The sequence below is a fragment of the Perna viridis genome, chromosome 4 (assembly GCF_037379345.1).
Source record: "Perna viridis isolate PV_CMFRI_1.1 ecotype Kerala chromosome 4, ASM3737934v1, whole genome shotgun sequence".
NCBI lineage: Eukaryota > Metazoa > Mollusca > Bivalvia > Mytilida > Mytilidae > Perna > Perna viridis.
Window position 1 is genome coordinate 5,151,636 of NC_142448.1, and position 18,064 is coordinate 5,169,699.

At 31.6% G+C, this 18,064-nt stretch overlaps 1 protein-coding gene across 8 annotated transcripts; it reads left to right on the forward strand.

The window, feature by feature from the left end:
- The first annotated feature begins 2,333 nt into the window (after positions 1 to 2,333).
- Positions 2,334 to 16,715, forward strand: LOC148618539 (uncharacterized). Of its 8 annotated transcripts, none has more exons than XM_088577594.1 (11): positions 2,334 to 2,352; positions 5,497 to 5,583; positions 8,772 to 8,866; positions 9,321 to 9,430; positions 9,694 to 9,816; positions 10,468 to 10,783; positions 12,219 to 12,554; positions 12,907 to 13,080; positions 13,414 to 13,489; positions 13,747 to 13,796; positions 15,068 to 16,715. In XM_088577594.1, the coding sequence occupies exons 2-11, from the start codon at positions 5,499 to 5,501 to the stop codon at positions 15,173 to 15,175; spliced, it is 1,473 nt and encodes a 490-aa protein (XP_088433720.1). In that variant the 5' UTR covers positions 2,334 to 2,352; positions 5,497 to 5,498; the 3' UTR covers positions 15,176 to 16,715. The 8 variants fall into 8 exon arrangements, with proteins under 8 accessions (XP_088433720.1, XP_088433719.1, XP_088433717.1 ...); XM_088577593.1 differs by having other exon boundaries at positions 2,336 to 2,356; XM_088577591.1 differs by having other exon boundaries at positions 2,343 to 2,460; positions 5,495 to 5,583.
- The last annotated feature ends 1,349 nt before the right edge of the window (positions 16,716 to 18,064 follow it).

Sequence of the window (18,064 nt, forward strand, 5' to 3'; positions counted from 1 at the left end):
AAGGATGAGTTTTCTTCCTAACATAAATACAGGTATAAATGATTGTCTTTTTTGTTTTAAAACAAATATATCATTATTTTGCTTTTTCACAATAATATGTGTAACCCCTCAACATTCCATAGTACACTCTTCCTCTAAGTGAAACCTCACGTTAGTTTAGATGGTTTATATCAGTTTATTGAAAATGCCTGAAACTGAGAAAAAGGTTAGAAAAAGGACTCCCATGTTTTAAAATTGAAGTATCAGGCACTAAAGAAAAGAAAAATGAAATACTTGGTAAACTGTTTGTCATTAAAGAAGAACTTAGGTACTAAAAAATACAACAAACCTGTGGGAAATCTTCAAGTTATTGAAACTTTATTTGACATGTGGAGTAATCAAACAAATGAACCATAAGATGATCCTCCAACAGAAGTCAGAATGAAGTGGTTCAAACTTGAATCTTGTCCAAAACTCTATTTGTTAATATTTATAAAGATGTAATGCATGCCCTTCATGTTCTTATCATTGAATTGTATATGATCGTTTGGTGAAGACTTCACAAGTTGGTGAAACTTGTGTTCTTTCCCCTTTGTGAAGTTAAAAATTAAAATTATTATTAACTAAAGAAATCGGTAGTAGCAAGAATTCTTATAGTCTGCTACAAATTCCATTGAAAAAAATCCATGCTAGAAGGTGGTATTTTTATTTATTGTAAAAGTGATATTGTCTAGTTAGGGTCAACTGCTTTATTTTATAAGGCTATCTGAATTTTTCTTTGATGATTTGTTTTGACAATTAAATACCAGGTAAAGCTTATTGATCCCTGTACTGTCATTCTGACACCTCAAGATATTACAATTTAATCAATCAATATGATGAAAGATTTATTTCGTTCGTTAATTTAGCAGTAGATTGAGAACAGCTCCTTGAAAGAAAAAAAAAATTCCCCAAGGTGTGGTCCGGTGCACTGTGGGACACTTGTGCTCCATAAAAACAGTTTACTCTGAAATTTCTTTAATTTGTGGATACCAAATTTCATGGGTTAGGAATGAAACACAAGTTTGTGGATTCTTGAATTTGTGGCTTTGTGGTTTTCTGTATACACATCAATGGAAATCTTTTCTATGGGAACCAAATTTCGTGCTTTTGCCTACCCACAAAAACCACGAAAATTGGTACCCCATGGATGATAGTGCTTTCACAGTATTTTTATAATGCTGTATATTGGTATGTTCACACAAAATTTGGAAAGTTTGGATAACTTAATTGGCCAGCTTTAGCTCAACTTTCTTAAGTTCTTTTAGTAATCTAAAAGTCTGATCAAAGAGAACATGAATTTGCCATATAAGACTGGATAGATCACTAAAGTATCACAGTCTGCTTGACTATTGCAAACACCCGTTGACTATAAAAAATGTCATATTTGAGAACAATTTCAATGCTTTCAAACCTGTTTAGTACCATTCTGTGTATAAATTAGGCAATGGGTCTCAATTGGGTCTTTTTGCCTTAAATATATTTAATACATCTAGGAAACAACAGAAAAGATATTTAACTTTATCCTGAAGTATCTGATGCAGACATATTTTGACGGCTTCTATTAGAAAAAAGTGCTGGAAAATTTTCAAATCATTTTTCCATTGTACATTTCAACTAAATTTGACCTATTCAATATCTTAAAAAGTCAAATTTTACAAACACTTTGATGGCAATTTCTGGAGTACTAAATTAATGCAATAAAATCTCTGCATTTTTCCCCTCTTGTGTCACACCTTATACACATTTTGCCCGATTCTTGAAGACCATTTAAGTAGCAGTCTTCTTATGAATCATGCACATTCTGTAATATGTTATACATCCCATAAAAGCCTGCAAATTTTATTTTAGTAAGTTGTTTTATGGGTCTATATGATATGATGGAATGTATTATCCAATCTGTCTGTTCTTATGAGATAATTCACATTACAGTAGTTTCTATCGTATTTAAGCGTTATTTACAGAGTTATCTCCCTTAGTTTTGAATAATATCGTACATTCTTTTTAATGTATATCTCCTCAATCGGAAACCCCTCAGCCTTTCTAGCTACACAAAAGAAAAACTTAATGTAGCAGTTCAAATCGATATCTCCTATGAACATGGGTTATATGATAAGCCATATGTTAATTCATGTTTACTCAACATTTTGAACAAATACCAAAATAAAAATATGTAGGCTTTCCAACCTTGAATTGCATATTGTATGATTTTTAGCTGGAGTACTACATAATCGTTGAATAGTGTATTGAGATTTTCCCTAAATTCCGGATATTTTTAACGTAGTAGGTTTTGCTGTTATAATTTTTTGGAACTTCTCGGACCTAGCCGTTTTTGTTGGTTGTCAATCAAAACTTTCTTGTCATTCTGCTGTTACACTGCTAAGATAAACCCAGCGATTTAAAATTAAGAGCTAAACCAGCCATTCAAGTGATAAGTTTTAAAGGAAATTCATTTTCCACAATTACGTTTTACTGCCTGATGTTTTCTGATATAGATCACGAAGCAAAAGTTTCGAAAATGTCACTATTAAATTTTAGGTGTTCTGTAATACTACCAAGTTAAATGTATCATTGTTCTAATTAGTCCTATGAGTCCAAAAACTAAACCTGATTCGATCTCATAAAAGTTATTGTAGGCACGTGTTACTGTATTCTTTGCCTTGTTCAGGTAATCACTGGTCTCACTAATTAGCACCAAGAAGCCTAGAAAAAGCAACAAGAAGCAGTGAAAAAGCAGGAAGTTTTTTTTTTTAAATTTAAGGTGAAATAAAAATGAATGTAAAGATATTCCAATAAATTGTCAAGAAAATAAGTTCAAGATTTTGAAAATACAAGTTTCAACGGAAGAATTCAAAATAAAGGAAATATTGAAGGAAGAAAAAGGCTGTAAAAATGGAAGTACATTTTAAATAAATACATTTTTATGAATTGAAAGTTATGTAAGAAAAAAAGAGAGAGAAAGGATCACATGAAAAAGTGAAAAAAAAATCAATAATAAGATGCAAAAAAACCTTGTTAAAAAGTTTTTTCCCCTTGGTTTTTGAGACAAACTTGTATGGTGTAGATATATAATTAATTCATATATGTTAATTAAACACACACATGTGTATACCAGGCCAAATAGCTACTGTCCAGATTTGGCGTGAATGAATTTAGGCCATTAAATTGCAAACTATTTTTTTGTGGCTTGCCTTGGGCTTGCGCAGCATGCCAAATTAGGTATTAATTGAAGATAAATATTTTATAAAAAGATAGGGAAAATAAATATTGTCCAAACTTAAAGAACAGCAGGGCATAGTTCAATTTATTAGGCGTGAAAATACCTCCAGTTATATATTTTTCAAATTATTAAACAATTGGAAATTGTAAACTCAAAAATTTAAAGCACTTGTATAACACAGAAAACATCAAACAAAGCATAAACCTAAAACAGTTTGATGATTCTTATAAAGTATTACTGATGATTCTTAAATTATTATGGTCAAAACACCTGTTCAAAACCAAATTATTCATTTCTAGTTGTAAAATATTTATATTTTTAAATATTCATTTGCTGTCATAACAAATAATTTCTTACAATTTTTCTAGATGATAACTATTTCACCATTGATCATTAATAACTCTAGAACTCTTTTTCTTGCAACTTAATTTTATTAATTTCTTTTTTCTTTTAGTAAAGAACATCATCTAGAAACAAGAAACAAATTATTATATTCAATTTATTTTTTCATGATAGCGCTTGAAGAAAATATTTTTGTTTTTCGTGTTTGAAAATAAATTCATTTTTCAAAATCTTGAGCTTAAGTTTTCTTGTCACTACCAAAATATCTTTATGTTCATTTTTATTTCACCATAAATTAAAAAAAAATTCTTGATGTTTTTCACTGCTTCTTGTCACTTTTTCTAGACTTCTTGATGCTTCTTGTCGCTAATTAGTGAGACCCAGTAATCACAGATAATGCAGTGATACTGTTGGTTTTTTTCAAAACTACTTCACCTTATTTTATTGGGAAAATATGTATCACTATTTTTTTTAAATTGGGTAATTTAGGATACCTGTACAAACCTTGAAGTTATAGTTAAAATGATATTAAATTTCATACAGAATGTCAAGAAATAGACAAGTTAAACATTTAGTTAGTGTAATTTAGAACAGAAACACCATATCCTAACTCTTGAATATCTATTGGAAAATAGTTTATCTAAACAAGGGATTATTTTTAAGCAAATTTTTGGGGCAAATTAGGAAAACCTCATCAGAGGAAACAGCCTTATTTCAGGGGTACAACAAATAAATGTTATTTAAGGCAAACAATATCACTATATAGTGTAGTGGGTAATAATATGGAGTAGGTAGTGCCTATATAAGCTAGTAACACGAGGTTTGACCAGTATAAAATTTCGTTTTTTCTCCACAACCAGTCCATTCATATTCTTTTAAGGCTACCTGTTTGCAGTATTGTTTTTTTTTTTTGTTTTTTTTTGTTGGTGCTTTTTTTCAGTTTTCATTATCGTAACTATATATCTGATTTTCTTAATAACCCAAGCCAGTACCTATTTTTATTCCAAAAGCCTTAGGGAATAACGGTAGGGTCTTAAAGTACATGTAGACAGTGGTATTTGCCTCTATTGAAATTGGTAGGACAACCAAGTAAATTCCTAGCAGTTGAAGCCCAAATCTTTTCAAAATTCCTTTAGCAGTTTAATAGGTAGAACTTGTGCTGACAAGATTTTAACATTTAAAACCTGTTTCCCTTTGGATTCCTCTAACAATAATTGTATTCTTTCATGCACAGATCTTCATATGAAGCCTTACCTTCCTATAAAATTTAACCGCATTCCAGAAGTGTTAAGGAGGAAATTGTGCTTACAAAATAAGTGGACTGATAGACAGGGTGGTTCCTTTACAATACCCATCCAAAACTCTGACTGATAGACATGGTGATTCCTATATACTGCCCATCCAAAACTCTGATAAACAAGGTGATTCCTATATACTGCCCATCCAAAATTCAGACTGATAGACAGGGTGATTTCTATATACTACCCATCCAAAACTCTGACTGATGGACAGGGTGATTCCTATATACTGCCCATCCAAAAGTCTGACTGATAGACAGGGTGATTCCTATATATTGCCCAACCAAAAACTCTTGACTGATAGACAGGGTGATTCCTATATACTGCCCATCCAAAACTGACTGATAGACAGGATGATTCCTATATACTGCCCATCCAAAACTGACTGATAGACACGTTGATTCCTATATACTGCCCCTCCAAAACTCAGACTGATAGACAGGGTGATTCCTATATATTACCCATCCAAAACTCTGTTTGTTGGTGTAAGAACTTTGTAAACTTATGCAATTCTTTTAACCTAATATGCTAGAGGTGGTCTAAATTCCTAATATCATATAGTTACAACAGTCGTAACTATAACAGAATTTTTTTTATATCAGTTTCCTTTGTTTTTAGAGATGGCAGAAGTAAATTGGCCTGTGAAATGTTACATATATGATCTCAGTAAAGGCATGGCTCGTACATTATCTCAAGCTTTTATTGGTAAGATTTTATTCATACCTATTTGTCAAGAGTTTACTCTTTGCCACAAGTAGATAAACCAACTGTAAATATTCTTTTTTATTCACAACAAGCTTTTTACAACTAGTGCATGGATTAATATTATAAAATACAGATCAATTATAATTTTCTGCACAATCCCATTTGTAATTATAAGATTATGAACCCCTTTATCATTTTGATTTTCAACAATCATTTATATTCCTGTCTTTTTAAATGAAAAAATATAATGGGGTACTGGTGTCTGTCCGTTGTTCACACTTCGCACAATAACTAAAAAAAAAAGCCACAAATGTTTGTGAAACTTTGATGAAATGTTTCTTTCAATTGATACAAGTTCCCTTTCAATTTTCATAAATTTCTGATCTTTTGTAAATTTCTAGTTTTCTGACTAATGAACATTTTATGATTTTATGTTTTATTTAAACATTTTATGAAAGCTTGGGGAACTGTGAGTCTAATAAGACAAAAACTATCAAAAATCAGACATGGGCATTTGTATTAGTGGTGTACCGATCATTGGGAACATCGAGTTATCAGTTGTTTAGGGAGCATCAATTCCATGATCGATTTCAAGATATCAAGATTGATTCATTGATGTCTTAAAAATATGAAGACTTTGTCTTTATTCATCTTTTCAGAGTCATCATTTCTCATGTCTGACTGAACTATTTATCTTTCTGTTGACAGACAATTATTCTTTTTTTAATTTTAACATTGGACAATTCTATTTGTTGTCTGTTAGCTGGGAATGGACATGTCTCAAGTCAACATGTGGCTTTATAGATGATGATTTCACACATTTACGCAAGATATATGATATCCAAATTATTTAATGGAGGCATTCTGGCAATATAGTATTAAAGGGTCATCCTAATCAAACTCTCAAACACAGGTCATCGACCATCAGTTGATGTTGATAGAACTATCATTGGTCCAGAAATTTGGTCAATTCCCAATACTAATTTTTTTTATCACATCCCTCAGTGATATTTTCCCTCAATTGCTTTAAATGACAATTTTAGCTAACTTGTCATACCAATTTAGTATCTATGATAATGCCAGGAGCTGTTATAGTTAAAAGCATTGATCATTATTAAAAAGGACAGATTCAACAATTAAAATAATGTCCATTTTATCTATGTGTGATTCTTAGTCTGTGCTATATGACCATTCGAGTACTTTGAATATCCCAAACACTAATGTTAGGAATTTCAGAGATGACATCAAGTTTTGAGTCAGTTCTTGTTGCTGTCTTGTTTTTCACGATATCTTGTACTATACACCTTTTCAAATTAAGCCAGATTACCAATATCACTACAATGATTTTATGAGAAAATGGAAATTATGACCAGGATAGGCCATTATCATCAAAATATGCATTTCTCTGAAATGTGTCATAGTTCAGCTTTTAGTCTCACTAACCACTTCTTTTGTTCCCATTACTTTACATGTTAAAAAAATCATTTAAGGTTTCACTATGAATTCCCAGGACAAATGACATCTTAATGTTGCATTTCATTGCAAAGCTGGGAAAATAAGGCTTTCAAAATCCTTATGCTAATGGTACAATGATTGTAGAAATCTTTCACAAAATTGACTGTATAAATAATACTGAAAATTTACTTTTTTACCTTTTCTGCTAACTGGCAAGTTGGAAGTAAATTCCTCACAGAAGTAAAGAATATTCATACACTTATGTAGTAAATAACAAATATGATATTAAAGTACACATTCTCAGCTTTATCATACCCCAAACAACGAAGTTGTGGAGGGTATAATGTTTTTGATCTGTCAGTCAGTGCATGAGTTCATCATCAGTTTTCCAGACTTTTTTAAGCTCACCTGGAGTCCAGGTCCTGAACCGAAGGTTCCAGTGAGCTGATGCCATCACTTTGCATCTGTCATCTGTAAACTTTTCACATTTTGCTCAACTACATGAAAACCCTTGACCAATTTTAACTAAACTTGGCCAAAATGATGCATGCAAAAGCCTTTATTGAAGATTCACTTTTGGTTCTGCTCGTTTAAAAAAGATGGCCACCAGAGGCCATTTAAGCTTCTGATTGGATAATATTTAAAGATCAACTACTCTGAAACCACAAGTGCTAATGTTTTGAAACTTGATAGGGTTAATAAATGCTTGTAGATATTGAGTTAATTTTTGGTATGTTAGTCTACCATGATGAGTTACAGATCTTGTTTATGTTTCACTAATTTAGCTTATTTTTGGTATGCGAGTTGGTTTTGTTCTTGTCCACAGATTTTTGCCAAAATTAGGGGCCTTTGACTTTGCAAATTTTACACAAAAAAAACCCCAGTTTTCTATTTTTTTCTTCTAAATACTTGAAGTTATCGAGCTGATTTTGGTATGTGAGTCTACTGTGATGAGTTACAGATCAAGAGTATGCATTTTCCTTCTGCAGATTTTTACTGAAATAACAGGCCATGGACTCGGCAAATTTCATAAAAATAACATACATTGATACATGTATATATTTCTGAATTTTAGTTTTTAAGTTTTTGAACTTTATTCATTAAAAAGGATATCCTATAATTGCACAATAACTTGGAATTACTTCAATCCACTATCATGAAACTTCATTGAATTGTTTTCTTTGTAGTAGGATAAGGAATCACACTAGATTTAATGGTCAGGGAGATTCAGGATATTACTGAATGTTTTGAAAGTAAAATATGCTTATGATTTATGAAAATGTTGAATGTTGTTGGACTTACTATTTTACAAAAAAATTACAAAAAAATTCAAATCAAATTTTTATAACTTCTGTTTTATTTTTGCATTTATGTATTAAATCCAATCATGAATTTAATATTTAGAATTCAATGTAAAGCTGAATATTTCTTAATTCCCAGGAAAAAGCTGACACATGTATCTGATATAAATCATTCAACCATTATTTAACAAGATAAAACCATGAGCAGATTGGTCACCAGTCATTGGTAAATTATAAGTCAATAATTTGTCATCAGTCATTGGTAGTTGATTAGTCAATAATATGTACCCAGTTATTGATTAGTCAGTAATTGGTCACCAGTCATTGGTAAATGATTAGTCAATAAATGGTCACCAGTCATTGGTTAATGATTAGTCAATGATTGGTCAATGGCCATTGGTTAGCTGTTACCATCTTTTACTGTAATTATAGGAAAACAGATAGATGGTATTTGGCACACTGCAATAGTTGTTTATGGACAAGAATACTTTTTTGGTGGCACAGGTGGAATAGAATCATGCAATCCAGTAAGTGTTTCTATGGATGAAAGCATTCTCTTTGGTATCAATTGTTTGATAGACCATAGACAATATTTTATTTGATAAACATCAGACACACAGGTGCACAGGAGACATATACAAACATAATAATGAATAAGAGCATGCTGTCTTAGTACATGTACTAAATTCCGTTTATTTTTAGATCAGATTTGTGATTACATTCAAAACAAAAAATGACAATTTTGATGGAATAAATGTGTTATTGTTGAAGTCCATCTGTTTTCTTTTAATGAATGATAGACTGTAAACATATTAATATTTGCTGTTGCCTAATTTTTGCAGACTGTAAATTGAATGATCAATTTTGCTGGTACCATTTTTTACACTTTTATCTTCAGTGTGAAAATAGCAAAAATGAGTACACTGAAAATTCATACTTCTTCAGTAACTATACACTGCATAGTTAAATTTTAAATTTTAGGGTGGTACAATTCTAGGCCAACCAGATAAGGTAGAAAACCTTGGAGATACACAAATTCCATTTGATATGTTCCAGGGATATCTCCTACAACTTGCTCAATCAACCTTCAGGTAGTACCAACATAAAACATCACATTGTACAGAAAACATTTTTCATTTACTTTACATTAAAATAAAGTATTGTTTGCTACTATCTTCTGATAAAGAATGTTTCATTTCTGGGTTTTTCTTGTTTTGTTTTTTAATCTTACATTGCAAAAACTTTTTTAGGCACCTATTTTTTTTTCATAAGTTGTATATGTATTTTTGTATTAAATTAAAATAATTGAGAAGTGTTTAGTCCTGTGAAGCTCATAGAATTCAATATTCTTCAGACCACATGATTATCATTTGTTGGACCACAACTGCAATACCTTTAGTTCTGAAGTAGCTCAGTTTCTGACAGGTAAAGACATTCCATCCTATATCACATCACTTCCTGCTGATGTCATGAGCACGTAAGTATTCTGTCTTAACAGCATTAGAAGGGCTACTTGTAATAACACATCAGGTAGATATGTTTTTGCATAAGTCAACAGTAGATGTGCAAATGTTTGTAAATTAAAAACCAAAATAAATGTTTTTTTTCTAGTAAGTAACTAACTTTTATTAAGAGTCGGCATAAAATATACAATATAACATAGGTAAAGTGAGCTCTGCATAGCTCTTTGACTGACTACCAAAAACTTCTCTTATACCTGGTTGTTCTCGGACGGAATTTGGGCTAGGCCTTTGTACCTTAAATTATAGGAGTTTTTTTTTTTAAATTGATCAAATCATGTACACATTTTGGACCAGAATTGTTGAGTATTTCAAAAGTCTGTAATGCCCTGGTTCTCATTCTACATATTTTCAGTGACGATAGTTTGTACTTCTAGCTAATGCAACAGAATATGAGTCATGTCTGATCATAGCCTTTATATTCATGTACTTACTAATGTAGGTTTTACATAAATGTGCATTTTAAAGAAATTCACTGCTTTTGTCTTCACATAAAATTTCCTAATTTTTTCTCCAATAAATGATGGGTTAATGTGCAACTACATGCATATAGTTAACCCACCATTTATCAGTGTTTGGAATAATTTCACAGTTTTTATATATTGCAGACCCCTAGGTCAGATGATAAGGCCTTTTATAGATGCCATGTCTGTCCAACCAAGTGGGGGCCATGCTGTTTTTGACCAAAGTCAGTTACAAGGTGGACAATCTAAAGGGAATGATTCCAGTACACTGGGAACACAGTCTACTAATACAAATGCACAGGGGACCCAGTCTTCTATGACATCTCAGAGTGTTGTACCAGAGGCTACAGCAGGAAACAGTTTACCAGGATCAACCAATAGCAGTAGATCTGACACATCCGACTTTGATCTGTCATCAGAAGGAGAGGAGATGATTTACATACCTTTCATCTATAATGAGGTATTAGATCTTTAAGTTTAAAAAGGAAAAGGCTGACTTACTGAAAACTAAATGAAATAATAACTGTACTGTACATGTTATGTCTGTAATGAAATACCAACATACTTTAAACCACTCTGAAACTGATGATGTGAATCTCAGCAGAAGTATAAAAGTTGTCACATTATATTTGAATTGTGGAAGTGTGTGAGTATACCACATTTAACACAATTGTTCACAGGTGCAGTAAAGAAAGGCACTCAACTTTCTCTTATATCCTCTATAGAAATCATAATTCTAAATATTGTAAAGTTGATTGTAATTTTTTTGTGCAACCACATGAACATTTTCATTAACATTAATGTAGTAGTCTAGATCATTGTTGTTGTCCATAGTCAATTTTTGTCTGCAAAATAACTTGAATATGACTGGAAGAATCTCTATAAAATTGTACTACAAGGTTGTTTACCTCAAAAGAACTTTTTATATCAGAAGTTATTGGTCTGATGGTTTAGGAATAGACGGTGAAATTGGTCGAAACAGATTTTTTTTTTTTTTTTTTTTTTTGTTTGTTTTTGTTTGTTTTCTATTATAACCAGAATACAAGTGTTTGAATCACTATCATATTGTGTCTCAGGGTGTCACCCAAAGGAAAGGCTGGGATTAATTGTGTGGTTATAGCCCTGACATTTTAGGAATTAGGTGCCCAAAATAAGAACAAAACAAGCAGTATATTTAATTTGGTTGAAATTGCTTATTTCTTGGCCAACTTTTATGGGAATAACAGAAAACTTGTCATATCAGTTTTTTATATGCTAAATCGAAGAATTGAATTTTTTGGGCTTCTTTAATATGTTGTAAAAGGTAATTGTTGAAATTAATTACAAATAATTGTCAACAATAGCCTCCACCATACCAGTTGCATTGGTATAATGTTAATGATATATCCAAACTATATGCTGTATTATCAGACCTTGCTGAAAATTTTTCTGGTTCACATATGTTAATTTTCATCATAACAGCTGATGTAGTTCTTTTTTTTTTTTAGATTTTTAACATATATTTAACAAGATTTCTCATCAATGAAACTCAATTGAATATCCAAATAGACAAATATCTATTGAGATTTAAGTGGTAGTTCCAAAATGTCAGATAGATAAAGATCATCTTGTCCACCCATGTATCTTTGAGCATACAATAGGGTTGTGTTACAGACAGAAATAATATTCTTTGTCATTTAATATTAGTATCAAAACTAAATGAATAATTGATGCAGTCACAATATCAAATTATATCTACCATTATATGTAAACATCTTTTATCCAAACAAAATATATGTTATTTACATACATTTATTTATATAACTTGTGCTTAAAAGAAAACTACTATTTAGGTTTATCATATGTTTTGATGAGAAAAAGAATGAAAATATAGATGAATAATTGTATCATTGTAGAATGTGCAAGACCAACAAACATTGAAGGGAAAAATAGGCAGTAAATTGGTGACAAAAGATTTAAATCTTTTAGATGACATTTATGAGTATCAAGCAATGAAGGACAAGACACAATGGTCCCTGGGTAAAGACCATATACAGACAATACATACAATAATAGGTGATGGGAGAATGGGAGATGAAGTTCGTATAGAGATCTACAAACTTCTCCAATCACTGGTACTGCTGGAGGATTTTATTGTTCTATTACAACATGAACCAACTGAAATGATCAAGAATATTGTACAACATTATGATCAACTTACAGACACAGTAAATACAGCTATACTCAAAATGGTAATTTTTGCTTTATATTAGTCTTCTTATATATTCTTTAAACAACTCTGTATGTTAATAGTTTAAAATAGGAAATAAAGTGGACACAGAAAATGTTTCAATCTGTTATAGTTCACGTAAGATCCTATTTTTTTACTATTTCCATTCTGTTAAGAATCTTATACCCAGATAATCCAAATTCATAGCTGTTTGAAAGTAGTGTCCATACTTATCCCAACTGATATTACAGATGACAAACTTAGCTTGTACACCAACCAGTCAGATATTTCAATACTTTCTATGGTTTTTCGTTGACAAACCTAGAAAGAACAACAATATGTCAGAGTTTACAATATTTTCAATTATTTTTTAGCTGACAAACTTAGCTAGTACAACTACAGGACAGAGATTTCTGATGAAAGATTCTGAAGATGAAAATGGTTTATCTTATCTTACCAGTCAACTGTGTGTCAACTGTATCCTCTCTGAAAAATCATCTGTTAATTCTGCAGTAGCATCTGCTGTGTTTAACCTCTGTAGAAATCAAGTAAGTGTATTTGGTGTATAGATCTTATCCTAGGATGTCTTGTACATTTTTAACCTTTTTGCAAGCATATATTATTATTATATGTATTGTGACATTTAATTTCTAGAATGTTTTATAGCAACATTGATGCATAAAACTGTGGATTCACATAAGACAAATACCAGTACAGTGCTTCATAGACCTAGAAGTGTCTGTATTTGGTGTCAAAGTCTCATTTAAAAATAATTACTGCAAGACTACAGCTAAACATTTTCTGTTCTCTCAGGGTGGACAATTCTAGTATCCTGGTTCCTTTTTCAATGTTTTTTTTACTGAACTTTGTTTTATTTACAGATAGGAGAGAACCACCAAATAGAACTTGGCAGTGCTATTTTAGAATGCTTACAAAAAGAATTACCAGAAAGTACAGGTAATTATGTCATTAATAGTCTTTGGTATGGGGAAGAGAAAAAACAAAAAATATGACATTGATAAGGTGACAGTTTGGGTAATATTTTAGTATTTTTAACAGTTTTAGATAATTTAAGTATGCAATGGTTATTGTAACAAGCATCTCCTGGCAACCTGACATTCAAACAACTAGCAAGTTTCAGAGCGACTGAAGAAATATTGAAGAAACCAATGCATCGTTTTTAACTATTAAAACCATACTGCTTTTTATTTCAGCCTACCATTTATTGACATCTTTAGTACAGTTAATGAAAAGGAATAATGAGGTTTGTAGTATTACTTTAGAACTTTATCAACACTAGTGAAAAGGAATAATGAGGTACTGAAGTTCATAGATTTCCTGAGATTTTTCTTGTCAAGGTTGGATTTTGATTAGAGATTGTTCACTTTTTAAGTAGTTTTCTACTTGGTTTTGAATATTTTATTTATTTTCAGATGCATATGTTGATTCGATTGGTAGACATACATATTAACACATTTGTTTTATTGAAAAACGTACTGAGTTTATGTGTTTATAAATTTGTATTTGGCTCTTTATCCTGCTGCGTTCCAAACAATCTCGCCCCGTGCAGGTCCGGGTGTCAAAAGAATAGGCCTGCAGCAGCGCTAAGCTTGTCGTAAAAGGCAACTAAATAGTGCTCAGAAACCTAGCCGGGGGCTAGGCGCTCTGCCCACAGAGCAACTGGGATGTGTGCCCCAGGTGGTGGAATGGGGTACCCCTGGCGTGTTACATGCTGGGGTTGTCGGGCTATAATACGGAAAACCTGACCGCAAACCATAGTGGTGCACCGTGTTGAGAAAGATGCCACGTTCCTCGCACGTTAAAGAACCCTGCTGTGGTATTCGATAGGAGTAGGAACCTTTGTGCTCCGCCACAGGTGGCTAAATTGCCCTACCTTACCCATCCCCCCTTTTTCCAATGGCAATTAAAATTTGTCGACTCTATTATCCTTGTGACCCATCCTTTTTTTTCTTTCTTTTTCTTTTTTTTTTTCATTTTATGTTCATTTTATCATCCATTTCATGTTCATTGTCTGAATATAGCTGAAATATTGCTGCTCGGACGTTAAACAAACAAACAAACCAAACAATCTCACACTTCAATCATTGTCACATTAAATTAAAACACACTAATGTAAAGTAATGACATATTCTTTATGTCTAAGACAGTTTTTTTTTGGTTTCAGATGTGTGACCTTTCTAGTATTGTTGTATGTTTCAGATGTGTGACCTTGCTAGTATTGTTGTATGTTTCAGATGTGTGACCTTGCTAGTATTGTTGTATGTTTCAGATGTGTGACCTTTCCAGTATTGTTGTATGTTTCAAATGTGAGACCTTGCTAGTATTGTTGTATGTTTCAGAGATGAGACCTTGCTAGTATTGTTGTATGTTTCATATGTGTGACCTTTCCAGTATTGTTGTATGTTTCAGATGTGTGACCTTTCCAGTATTGTTGTATGTTTCAGATGTGTGACCTTGCTAGTATTGTTGTATGTTTCAAATGTGAGACCTTGCTAGTATTGTTGTATGTTTCAGATGTGTGACCTTGCTAGTATTGTTGGAATCAATTGTTCACAACACGAGAGACTGTCTGTCAGGGTCAAAGATATGTGTTCTAAAGCACAGGAATTTTCAGCATTATGATACACCAACCAAAAGCTGCAATGGACCATTTACAGTTCTTTCAAATTTACCATAAATAAATAATTACTGTAATAAATATATTATTACTGTTATGAAGATTGAGTGCTAACATTTTTGGTCTTACTGTAGAAGAACAATATTACACCATCTATGACACACATGTAATTATGTGGTTCATACATCATTACTGTCTATGACACACATGTAATTATGTGGTTCATACATCATTACTGTCTATGGTACACATGTAATATTGTGGTTCATACATCATTACTGTCTATGACACACATGTAATTATGTGGTTCATATATCATTACTGTCTATGTCACTTGTAATTATGTGGTTCATACATCATTACTGTCTATGACACACATCATTATGTGGTCCATACAATATTACCATTTATGGTACACATGTAATTATGTGGTTCATACATCATTACTGATATATTATGATATATATGTAATTATGTGGTTTATACAATATTACTGCCTTTGCTACACATGTGTTTTATTCTTCGTTTGGCTTTAGTTGTGTTTTGTAAAAAGACATGAATGGGCTATTATGTAGCAGCAATATCAAAATAATGTCTAATTTAAATGTGTTTTACAAAGACTACTTCCACTAATCTACTCATTTGAAAAAAGTTAGTTGTCATGTCTCAAAGTGTAAGAGTTACCTCCAATGGAAATTGATTTCTTCAAAATTTGTTTAGTAAGTGCTTTCACACCTACATTTCCCTAAGGATTTGGATATAAATACCAAATTTCATAATATACAGTAATGAATTTTTGGCAGAGACAGTTCAGGCAGAGGATATGGAATACTGTTCTTCCATTATTGTAGATCATAGTGAAATTTTCCGAGTGAAATATATTTGATACTTAATTAAAATAATATATTTTTTTTTAACACAAACATTATTTTGTCATTCATATCATTAATATATAAAGATATATTTTATGTTTAGCAGTTGATAAATCTTTGCAATGTTGGTTACCCACAATGTCAATTGATGATACAATATGTACTGCTTTCTTGTTAAGATTTCCTAATACACATGTATTTGACGAAATAACCAGTAAATAAGCAGTTAAGTCAGTGATTGCTCTAAGAGTTCTACAACAGAAATGGATCATATATTTCTGTAACAATATTTTCATCATTAATAATTGAAATTAGACCTATTAGTTGTTGCATTCATCAATGGCATGTAGGATCTAACAACACCCCATTCTACTTTTTATTCAGATGAGCTTTTCAGAGTCCTTGTGTTTTTTCCTTTGAATAATACTTTCAAAATCATGATAGATGAGTTTTGATTGGCTGATCAGAAAGTTCATCTGAACAGGAGGTAGAATGGAGACTGGGTGGGACAATTGATAGGTCTAATTTTAATTAGATCATTAATACCATTTCCTTCTATTTGGCCTATTTATGCTGCTCATTTTGTAAATTGTTGTCTTTTATGTATGGTGGAATTGCTTGTTTAAATAATTGTTAAGTATTTATTAAATTTTTACATGGAGTGTGATCTTTATTGCCAGTGTTTTTTTTTTTTGTATTCAAACATGTACATAATGTAAATTCTGTTTATGATGAAGATTGATGAATTTTTAATAAGAAAACACCAATATATACTAATACTCTTTAAGATTTAGAACAAAAGGAATGAACTGAAACATAAATCAAATGATCTACACAAGACTCAAACTTTATCTTATCTCAACCTTTTAAGTAATTCTCCCAAAAATAATCATTTGCTTAAAGAGTTCAAGAAACTGGTTTGCAACAAAAAATAAAATGCTTTGCAGGGTGCAGCTTGATATGACTATACCTGTCAGATCTAAAAGATTGGGCAAGTATGGACACAGCATTCAAGCTCTATACAGCTCTGAATTTGGATTGCAAGTAAATGTTCAACATAGGAAAATAATATGAACAGAAATGAAGTGGCCCTTTTTGGTTCCTAATTTATAAAAGGTTAAAGTCACCACCAATAAAATCAGCCGAAACCCTTCTTTTTCGGGGTATGGTGTATTGTGAATTATACAAATTCAAAAGGATTCAAAACTTTTGCTTAAATTATTATCTGTACATCTGATCAATGTTTGCTTCTAGTCCCCTAATTTACAAAATGGTTCAAGTCACAACCCAAAAAATCAATCTCAGCCTGCCTTTTGTGATATTTTTGTTATACACTATTTATAAAGTGCATATCTAATAATATACTCTAAGCGCTGTAGGGTACAAATTCTATTTGCAGCATAATCTCATTTGTAGTTATGGAGTTGTGTTGTTCTGAACAATTGTCACTCCCTCTTTTTGTGATTTCTAGACCATAACTTAAGAAACAATTGAGGGATATAATTCAACCCTTGCACAGTTGTTTAGTACTGTAAATTACAGATTAAGTTGTTTTTATGTTCATCATTTTGGGGTTTTTTTATCCTTCAGGATCAAAATACCTTATGTCAAGGATTCATGCCTGGAGCTTCCCTACTATTTATTAATTTTATATGAAAATTTAGTCCAAATGTTATTCCTCTTATATTATTCAATACCTCTATAACCAATGAATATGCTTCTGTCTTCTGTCATCATTCAGCTAAAAAAAATCAATTATTTCTGCAAATGAGATGGAGACCTAGTCTTCAAAACAACTGAAGATTTCAAGGGACTCCTTTTAATGCTATTGGCATCACTTGGCATCCGTTGTCATCGTGAACAATTTTTCAAAACTTTTCTCCTTGGACACTGCTTGACCAATTAGAACCAAACTTGGTATGAATGTTCCTTGGGGTATCCTGTATAGAACAGATTTTTTATCTGTCAAAAAACATGGCCGCTGTTACTAAAAATAGAGCAAAGGGATGAGACAGTAGTTTT

What these genes read in the sequence shown, in the direction of transcription:
- LOC148618539 (XM_088577594.1), top strand. Translation starts at nt 5,499, where the DNA reads ATGGCAGAAGTAAATTGGCCTGTGAAATGTTACATATATGATCTCAGT. An exon ending in CCTGCTGATGTCATGAGCAC is followed by an intron (nt 9,817 to 10,467) that starts GTAAGTATTCTG and finishes TATATATTGCAG; the next exon opens with ACCCCTAGGTCAGATGATAA. An exon ending in TACCTTTCATCTATAATGAG is followed by an intron (nt 10,784 to 12,218) that starts GTATTAGATCTT and finishes GTATCATTGTAG; the next exon opens with AATGTGCAAGACCAACAAAC.